The 10,183-nt window shown below is 46.2% G+C and overlaps 1 protein-coding gene across 1 annotated transcript; it reads left to right on the top strand.

Moving 5' to 3' along the window:
* Positions 1–2,048: 2,048 nt before the first annotated feature.
* Positions 2,049–9,642, top strand: LOC134578558 (tigger transposable element-derived protein 1-like). The gene is made up of 3 exons (XM_063437532.1): positions 2,049–2,070; positions 2,702–3,082; positions 8,760–9,642. The coding sequence occupies exons 2-3, from the start codon at positions 2,715–2,717 to the stop codon at positions 9,640–9,642; spliced, it is 1,251 nt and encodes a 416-aa protein (XP_063293602.1). The 5' UTR covers positions 2,049–2,070; positions 2,702–2,714.
* Positions 9,643–10,183: the final 541 nt, after the last annotated feature.

Genomic DNA, 10,183 nt, shown 5'->3' with positions numbered 1-10,183 from the left:
AAGGGGTTAAACTTACCTCTTTCTCCAGCGCCGGGCGGGGAGCTTTCCTCCTCCTCCTCTTCTTCCTTGCGACGTCATCGGCTGAATGCGCATGTGCGGCAGGAGCCGCGCTCGCATTCAGCCGGTCGCATAGGAAAGCATTCATAATGCTTTCCTATGGACGCTTGTGTGCTCTCACTGTGATTTTCACAGTGAGAAGCACGCAAGCGCCTCTAGCGGCTGTCAATGAGACAGCCACTAGAGGCTCTGGAGGCTGGCTTAACCCTCAGTATAAACATAGCAGTTTCTCTGAAACTGCTATGTTTATAAAAAAAAAAAGGGTAAAAGCTAGCTGGACCTGGCACCCAGACCACTTCATTAAGCTGAAGTGGTCTGGGTGCCTAGAGTGGTCCTTTAATAATAATGTTTTTTTTTCTTTACCAGTAAAAATGCATTTTAATTTTACTATTTTGTCCTGATGTATAAAACAGTGATTTTTTTTTTTTAATTGACCTTTGGAGAAATTAAAAACTCATCTGAACCTCTCCAGAATCTGCAACCATGAGGTTTGATAAAATATCTCATCAGCCAATGAGAGATCAGTGTGAGCCAAGTTGCCACAGCCAATCACTGTCCTCTTATCATGGGCAGATAATAGCGGCTCATACTGATCTCTCACTGGCTGGGCTGAGTACGCACTCAGAATACAACTAAACAGGAAGTTACTCTGTGAAAAGAGGAAGCATTGCAAAAAGGTACAGGGGTATATTCTGCAGAAAGCAGCAAAACATTTCTCGTTTATTTAGAAAAACTGATGAGTTTTGAATGTAGATGAAAAAGAAACCAGCATACAATATTATGTCAAAATCTAACAATTGCATGTAAAAAGACAACTGTCACCTATTTTTGTTAATATAACAAGACCTGTAATCAAATACTGAAAAGTATTTTTTAAAAATAATATAAAAAAATGAGAAAAACATTGCTTCCTTTAGTAAGCCGACAGTTAGTCTCTATGGTATTCCCTGCTTCGAAGCCTATACACACAAGCAGGAAAGACCATGGAGACTAAATGTTGGTTTTCAAACACTGTCTGACCAAAGGTGCGTGCATATGGCTGAAGGAACCTGTCAAAAATTAGGTTTTCTCATTTAAAAAATAAATAAGAAAGACTTAATTTAAGAACATTAAAATTCTTTTAATACTTGTATACTTGATGAAAGAATTATTATAGTAACCCTTTCACGACCAACGACGTACCAGGTACGTCCCCCCAAAAAAGGTCGGTAACGAACGCATACGTACCGGTACGTCATTTAGTAAATAGGCACTTACCTGATCGCTGGTGATCCCTCGCTGGCAATCGCGATCCTAGGGTCTGCCTGGGAGCAGACCCTCACTGCCCGATCCAGCCCACCCAGGCCATGTGATCGCGGGGTTCTTGTGATCACATGGCCGGAATAGCCAGCTTGTGCAGTGCCTGCAGGGGGCCTGTCTGAGCTCTCAGGCAGACCCCCTAGTGCCTGAAAAAAAGTTTAAAAAGTTAAATAAAAGTTGATAAAGTATATAAAAAGTACTTAGATCACACATATATATATATATATATATATATATGATTTAAGTACTTTTACATGCACATAAACACACATACACCATTATTAAAAGTGTATTTTGATATTAATTATATATATATATTTAATATTAAAATACACTTAGAATGACGTTAATTATATATATATATATATATATATATATATATATATATATATATATATACATACACACAGTGGAACCTTGGTTAACGAACGCCTCGGTAAAAGAAAAATTCGGTTTCCGAATGAAAATTCGTAAAAAAAAATGCCTCGGTTTACGAATTTTTTTCGCAATACGAAACAAGTGTCCCGGTTTATAGCTCCGCCCCCTGCATACTGAAGTGTGGGTAGCACGTGAGTGTGTAGTGTGGAGGTGTTGGAGAGGTTTTGGAGCCATTTGCAGCAAGTTGTGGAGCCTTTTGGAGCCATTTGCAGCAGGTTTTGGAGCCTTTTGCAGCAGATTTTGGAGCCTTTTTGGTGCATCTCAAGAAGTGGAAAGGTAGGGAGCTGAGCTTGGTTGTTTGCATGCCTTTTACTGTGTGTTCTGCATTCTGGGGGTGATTACCATGCCAGCTCATGTGCTGTGCATGCCTGTTACTGTGTGTTTTGCATTGTGGGGTTGCTTTTCACGCCAGCTCATGTGCTGTGCATGCCTGTTACAGTACTGTACTGTGTGTTTTGCAATGTGGGTTTTTTTTTCCATGCCAGCTCATGTGCTGTGCATGCCTGTTACAGCTCATCTGCTGTGCATGGCTTTTACTGTGGTTTCCATGCCAGCTCATGTGCTGTGCATGCCTGTTACAGCTCATGTGCTGTGCATGCCTGTTACAGCTCATGTGCTGTGCATGCCTGTTACAGCTCATCTGCTGTGCATGCCTGTTACAGTTCATCTGCTGTGCATGCCTGTTACAGCTCATCTGCTGTGCATGACTTTTAGTGTGGTTTCCATGCCAGCTCATGTGCTTTGCATGCCTGTTACAGCTCATGTGCTGTGCATGCCTTTTACTGTGGTTTCCATGCCAGCTCATGTGCTGTGCATGCCTTTTACTGTGTGTTTTGTATTGTGGGATTGTTTTCCATGCCAGCTCATGTGGGTGTAAAGCATTTTTTTTTTTTTTTTGCATACTTAGGGACGGTGGTGTCATGGCACCCAAGAAAGCAGCGGAGGCTGGGAAGAGGAAGAAGGAGATGATTCTGCTTGAGGACAAGAAGGAAATCATCAGGAAGCATGAAGGAGGAATGCGATTGACTGACCTTGCCAAAGAGTATGGAAGGAGTGCATCCACAATCGGTACAATCCTAAAAATGAAAGAGAAGATTACTGGGAGAGATGCAGCCAAGGGAGTCACCAGGGTCTCCAAGCAACGGCCACCTGTTCTGGAGGAGGTCGAGAAGTTGCTCCTGCTCTGGATTGAACAGAAGCAGCGTGCAGGGGACTCAGTGACCAAGGCGATCATCTGCGAAAAAGCCAAGGCCTTGCACGCTGACCTCCTCAAACAACAGCCAGGAACGTCAGCAGATGCAGAAGGCTTCAAGGCCAGCAGGGGGTGGTTCTGTAGCGGTACTTACCTTATCCGGGGGCCGGACGCGGTCCTCTCTTCAAGCCGCGCGCGGTCCTGCGGCTGCACGAGCCGCGCGCGGCTCGTCCGACTGTTCAGACAGGAAGGCGGGCAGTGACCGCGGGAAGCGGTCACGTGTCCCGCCTGCAGCTAAGAGCGCGCCGCGAATCTCGGGCGCGCTCTTAAAGAGACAGTGGGAGCCTAAATTGCAAAAAGGCTCCCATTGGCTCCTGTCATGCCAATCACCCCATACACTTACCTGTTGGGGGAGTGGAAGTGACAGGAGCCAATCACATTAGTTTGAAGGCTACTTATACTTACCCTTTTCCCTTAGTTCCTTGCCCTATCGTGGTTTCTGCTACAGTTCCCTTTAGTGCTTGTTGTGTTCAGTTGTGTTTCTCCGTATTTGACCTTGGCTTTGTATTCTGACTTCGTTTTCGCTTTATCCTATTCTGTACTGTTTGCCGGCTTGCTGATTCCTGTGTACCAGTCCCCGGCTAGTTTTCGTTTACGCTGTCTCTTTGTGCCCTTGACCTCGGATCGTTCCTGACTCTGTCTTATCCTATTACGTCGAGTCCGGCCACTCTAAGGTCCGGTAGACGTATCTCTCCTCTGTACTGTCTTCTGTTAGGCTGGATCCTGCGTGTAGGGGTATATACTCGTTACATTACGATAGGGCCATGGACCCCGCAGATTTAGCTCAACAGATGGCGACCCATGAGGCTAGATTTGTAGAGCAGGATCACCGTATGGATCAAATAGCTCAGGCTCTCCAGACGCTCTTAGCTAGAACCATTCCAGCAACCGCACCTAACCCTCCTGCACCCCTGCTTCCTGAAGTATCGACTATGCCTAACGCTACAGCACATTTAACGCCTCCTCCTAGGTATGGAGGGGATTCTAAGACATGCAGAGGGTTCATTAACCAAATAGAGTTTCATTTTGAAATGTATCCACGTTCATTTCCCACAGAGAGGTCTAAAGTTGGGTTCTTTATGCACCAACTTACCGACAAAGCACTTGAATGGGCAAACCCTATTTGGGAGGCTAATGGACCTATGGTGCATAACTTTCACAGTTTCCTAACAGCTTTTCGCAGAACTTTTGATACTATGAAAAGGTCTAAGAATGCCGCTAGAGCATTAATGAGGGTTAAACAGGGTTCTAGGTCTGTGGCTGATTACGCTATACAGTTTCGTACCCTTGCCTCACAGGTCGATTGGACCAATAATGGGTTAACTACGGCCTTCATGGAAGGTTTATCAGACTCTATATTGGATGAGGTAGCAGCTAAGGAGCTTCCTATTGCCTTAGAGGACCTTATTGACTACCTCATCGATATAGATAATAGGATTCGTGACAGGCTCTATACTAAGAACAGGAATAGACGTTTTGTTACACCTATTCAACCCAGAGTTAATATACCGGAGAGTGTTAAAGTATCTGAAGAGGAACCTATGCAATTAGGGGTTGCCAAACTCTCAGATACTGAGAAATTACATAGGAGAAGGGAGGGACTCTGCCTATATTGTGGTAAGAGAGACCATATGGTAAAGGAGTGTCCTCTGCTCCCGGAAAACTCTCGCACCTAAGACCTTATAGGGGACTGGCCTTGGGTGTGATTTCTAAGTCTCCTACATTGCCTCCTAACCGACTGCTTCTCCCTGTTTCTTTACATATGGGAGAGAGTTGTATAGTTGAAAACATAGACGCCCTGGTTGATTCTGGGGCAGCCGAGAACTTTATAGACTCTGGTTTTGTAAAGAGAAACAATATTCCCATCAGAGAGAAGGAGATACCCTTGGCCGTTGAGGCCATAGATGGTAGACCATTGATATCTCCTGTTGTTACTCACGAGACTGCACCGCTACACATGTACACAGGGGTTCTACACTATGAAACCATTCGGTTCCAGGTCATCACCTCTCCCTCTTCACAGTTGGTGTTAGGGTATCCATGGTTACGTGCCCACAATCCCATTTTTGACTGGGAGACAGGGCAGATAAAATCATGGAGTGAAGCCTGCCATGAGTCATGTACTATTGAAGTCACGCCTGTGAATTCTATTAACGTTCCTACTGTTCCTCCTTTATCTACGACAATACCCTCTCAGTATTTAACTTTAAAGACTGTCTTTGATAAAAGAGAGGCTGACAAATTACCGCCTCACAGACCCTACGATTGTGCTATTGATTTGTTGCCTGGTACTATACCTCCTAAGGGCAGGGTGTACCCCCTATCGGTTCAAGAAAACCGTGTCATGGAGGAGTACATTAAAGAGTCATTAGACAAGGGATTTATTAGAAGATCCTCCTCTCCGGCTGGAGCGGGGTTCTTCTTTGTATCAAAGAAAGAAGGTGATTTAAGACCTTGCATTGATTATAGAGGTCTTAACAAGATCACCATCAAAAATGCTTACCCTATACCTCTAATAACAGAATTGTTTGACAGGCTCAAACATGCTACGGTATTCACCAAATTAGATCTTAGAGGAGCATACAATTTGATACGTATTAAAAAGGACCACGAATGGAAGACAGCCTTTAACACTCGGTCAGGTCATTATGAGTATACCGTCATGCCATTTGGGCTTTGCAATGCCCCAGCAGTGTTCCAAGAATTTATTAATGATGTCTTAAGGGACTTTATTCACTCATTTGTTATTGTGTACTTGGATGACATTTTAATATATTCTACTGACATTCACGCTCATCACAGACATGTTACAACAGTTCTGAAGACCCTTCTTGCTAATGGTCTTTATTGCAAATTAGAAAAATGTCTATTCGACCAGTCCGAGGTCCAGTTTTTAGGGTATTTGATTTCCGCCGAGGGTTTTCGGATGGATCCCCAGAAGCTCGCTGCAGTCATAGAATGGCCTCTGCCGCAAGGTCTGAAAGCCATCCAGCGTTTTCTGGGTTTCTCTAATTATTATAGACGTTTTATCAAAGGTTTTTCGTCTATAGTAGCGCCTATTACTCGTATGACTAAAAAGGATGGCAATACACGTGTCTGGTCTACTGAGGCACTTCAGGCTTTTGACTTTCTTAAAACTACGTTCGCCTCTGCCCCTATTTTACAGCATCCTGTCCCCTCATTGCCATATATACTTGAGGTTGATGCTTCCGATATAGGGGTAGGTGCTGTCTTATCCCAAAGAGAGTCTCCTGACAAGCCATTGCATCCTTGTGGCTTCTTTTCTAAACAAATGTCCAAGGCAGAGAGGAATTATGATGTGGGTAATCGCGAACTCCTTGCTATCATTTTAGCACTCAAAGAATGGAGACATTTGCTAGAAGGAACTAAGGATCCTATTCTCATATTTACAGATCACAAGAACCTATCCTACCTTAGCGAAGCTAAAAGATTGTCTTCAAGGCAGGCTAGGTGGTCACTGTTCTTGTCTCATTTTAATTATATAATCACCTATAGGCCAGGTGACCGGAACACCAAAGCGGACGCTCTGTCCAGACAATTCGAGACTATTGACAAACAGGAGATTGATGTCACTCCTGTCATTCCCCCAGACAGGATAATAGCAACTACTATATTGTCTATTTCCTCGTCCCTCTTGCAGGCCATACAAGCGAAACAAGGCATGGCACCCAGCGAGAGGCCTAATGATAAATTGTTCGTTGACGTTCCCGAGAGACGGGATATTCTGTCACTTTATCACGATACTAAGACTGCTGGACATCCTGGTATTTCCAAAACAGTGTCAGCCGTTTCTCGGTATTTCTGGTGGGATACCTTACGTAAGGATGTTACTGACTATATAAGTGCTTGTACTACTTGTGCATGTATGAAAACCTCTCGTAGAGTTCCTTGTGGGCTGTTGCATCCGTTGCCCGTTCCCGAGAGACCTTGGTCTAATCTATCAATGGATTTTATTGTTGAATTACCCCCTTCGAATGGTAACACGGTCATCCTAATGATAGTAGATCGGTTTTCCAAAATGGCTCACTTTGTGTCTCTTCGCAAGTTGCCCACTTCCAAGGAATTGGCTCTTATCTTCGCTAGAGAAGTGTTTCGATTACATGGTATTCCCTTATCTATTGTATCCGATAGGGGTAGCCAATTTATTTCCAGGTTCTGGAAAGCCTTTTGTTCGGAGATGGGTATTTCCCTCTCATTTTCTTCCGCTTACCATCCCCAGTCTAATGGAGCTGCTGAACGTGCCAACCAGTCTCTTGAGCAGTACCTCCGTTGTTTTGTGTCTCACCATCAGGACAATTGGTCTGACCTGCTTCCTTGGGCTGAATTTGCTCGGAATAATGCCACTCATGATTCTTCCGGCAAAAGCCCTTTTTACGTTGTCTATGGCCAGCATCCCGTTGTTCTTCCGGCTGCATTCTCCTCTCAGGGCATGCCAGTTCTGGATGAGCATTTGGCTGGTTTGCGTAGTACTTGGGAGCAGGTTCAGCGTTCTTTGGTGGACTCTGCTGCCCGCCAGAAGGCTCAGGCTGACAAGCATCGCAGAGCGGCTCCTTCCTATGTTGTGGGGGACAGGGTTTTGCTTTCCACACGGAATATTCGCCTCCGGGTGCCTTCTATGAAATTGGCTCCCCGCTTCATTGGTCCTTATCGCATTATACATAAGGTTAATCCCGTTTCTTATGCCTTGGGTCTGCCTAAGAATCTGCGTATACCCAATGTATTTCACACCTCTTTGTTGAAGCCTTACGTACGCAACCGCTATACCCGGCATACTCCCCCTCCCCCTCCTGTCTCTGTGGAGGGTCATGAGGAGTTCGAAGTATCTGCTGTTATTGACTCTCGTTTTCTTAGGGGTCGGCTTCAGTACTTGGTACATTGGAAGGGTTATGGGCCTGAGGAGCGCAGTTGGATTTCTGCGGATGCTGTTCATGCTCCCCGCCTTGTACGTTCTTTCCATTCGCGTTTTCCTGCCAGGCCTGGTCCTGCCCGCCCGGAGGGCGTGTCCTCAGGGGGGGGTACTGTAGCGGTACTTACCTTATCCGGGGGCCGGACGCGGTCCTCTCTTCAAGCCGCGCGCGGTCCTGCGGCTGCACGAGCCGCGCGCGGCTCGTCCGACTGTTCAGACAGGAAGGCGGGCAGTGACCGCAGGAAGCGGTCACGTGTCCCGCCTGCAGCTAAGAGCGCGCCGCGAATCTCGGGCGCGCTCTTAAAGAGACAGTGGGAGCCTAAATTGCAAAAAGGCTCCCATTGGCTCCTGTCATGCCAATCACCCCATACACTTACCTGTTGGGGGAGTGGAAGTGACAGGAGCCAATCACATTAGTTTGAAGGCTACTTATACTTACCCTTTTCCCTTAGTTCCTTGCCCTATCGTGGTTTCTGCTACAGTTCCCTTTAGTGCTTGTTGTGTTCAGTTGTGTTTCTCCGTATTTGACCTTGGCTTTGTATTCTGACTTCGTTTTCGCTTTATCCTATTCTGTACTGTTTGCCGGCTTGCTGATTCCTGTGTACCAGTCCCCGGCTAGTTTTCGTTTACGCTGTCTCTTTGTGCCCTTGACCTCGGATCGTTCCTGACTCTGTCTTATCCTATTACGTCGAGTCCGGCCACTCTAAGGTCCGGTAGACGTATCTCTCCTCTGTACTGTCTTCTGTTAGGCTGGATCCTGCGTGTAGGGGTATATACTCGTTACAGGTTCAAAAAGTTCAAGAACAGATCTGGCATCCACAGTGTGGTCAGGCATGGAGAGGCTGCAAGTTCCGATGTTGCTGCAGCTGAAGAATTTGCTACGGAGTTCCTGGAGGTCATAGTTTCAGAGGGCTACCTTCCTCAGCAGGTCTTCTACTGCGATGAGACTGGACTCTTCTGGAAGAGGATGCCAAAGCGTACCTTCATCACAGAAGAGGAGACCTCATTGCCTGGCCACAAGCCGATGAAGGACCGTCTTACCCTCCTGTTCTGCGCCAACGCCAGTGGGGACCTTAAGATTAGGCCCCTGCTTGTCTACCATTCAGAGAACCCACGGGCCTTCAAGAAACACAAGGTGAACAAGGAGCAATTGAGCGTTTTGTGGCAGTCTAACCCAAAGGCTTGGGTCACACGCCTCTTGTTTGTGAAGTGGGTCAATGAGGTTTTTGGTCCTGCTGTGAAGAAGTACCTTGTGGACAATAACCTGACACTCAAGGCCATGCTGCTCATGGGCAATGCTCCTGCCCATCCTCCAGGCCTCGAGGAAGACTTGCTGGAGGACTTTAATTTCATCAAGGTCATGTTCCTTCCGCCTAACACCACCCCACTACTCCAGCCAATGGACCAGCAGGTCATCTCCAATTTTAAAAAACTCTACACAAGGGAGCTTTTCCGGCGATGCTTTGAGATGACAGACCGCTCAAGCCTCACCCTCCATGAATTTTGGAGAGAGCATTTTGACATTGTGAGCTGTCTGCAGATTATCACCATTGCCTTGGCCGGGGTCAGCCAGACAAACCTAAATTCTGCTTGGCGCACCTGCACCAGAGTCAACAGTGTTGGAGGAAATTGTTTCCTTGGGGAGGACCATGGGCCTGGAGGTGACTGAGCAGGATGTCTACGAGCTGGTGGAGGAACACAACCGTGACCTAACCACCGAGGAGCTGGTGGAATTGCAGAAGGAGTCAATGGAGGAGCAGATCGCATTTGAGAAGGAGGAGGAAATGAGTGAAGAACAGCTCTCTTCCACGGAACTCAAGGAGGCATGCCAAATGTGGGTAAACCTACAGACTTTTGTACAGCAGCACCACCCAGATAAGGCTCTAGCCCACAGACTTGTGAGCAGTTTTGACACAGACATCATGTCCCCTTTCCGAGGGATGCTTAAAAGGCACCAGAGGCAGCAGACAATGGAAAGGTTCCTACAAAAACAGCCTAGACATGAAGAAGAACCTGCTTGTGTTAGTGCTGCCCAATTGCCCTCGTCCTCCTCATCTTCCAAACAGTGTTGAAATTGTTTTGCTATTTTCCATGTTTTCCCTGTTGACGTGTGATTTATGTACAGTTAAAGTGTACTGTACCATGTTACCAACAGTCTGCCATGTTTTAAAAGTTGATGTGTGTGATGTTTTAAAACATAAAGTTGGATG

Source organism: Pelobates fuscus, chromosome 12 (genome assembly GCF_036172605.1).
Source record: "Pelobates fuscus isolate aPelFus1 chromosome 12, aPelFus1.pri, whole genome shotgun sequence".
NCBI lineage: Eukaryota > Metazoa > Chordata > Amphibia > Anura > Pelobatidae > Pelobates > Pelobates fuscus.
Note: the sequence above shows the minus strand (reverse complement) of the source record. Positions and strands in the feature narration are given on the sequence as shown.

Bases quoted from the DNA above. Each gene is read 5' to 3' on its own strand.
- LOC134578558 (XM_063437532.1), top strand. From the start codon at position 2,715: ATGGCACCCAAGAAAGCAGCGGAGGCTGGGAAGAGGAAGAAGGAGATG. The intron at 3,083-8,759 runs GTCAGCAGATGC...TACTCGTTACAG, and splicing joins CTCAAACAACAGCCAGGAAC to GTTCAAAAAGTTCAAGAACA.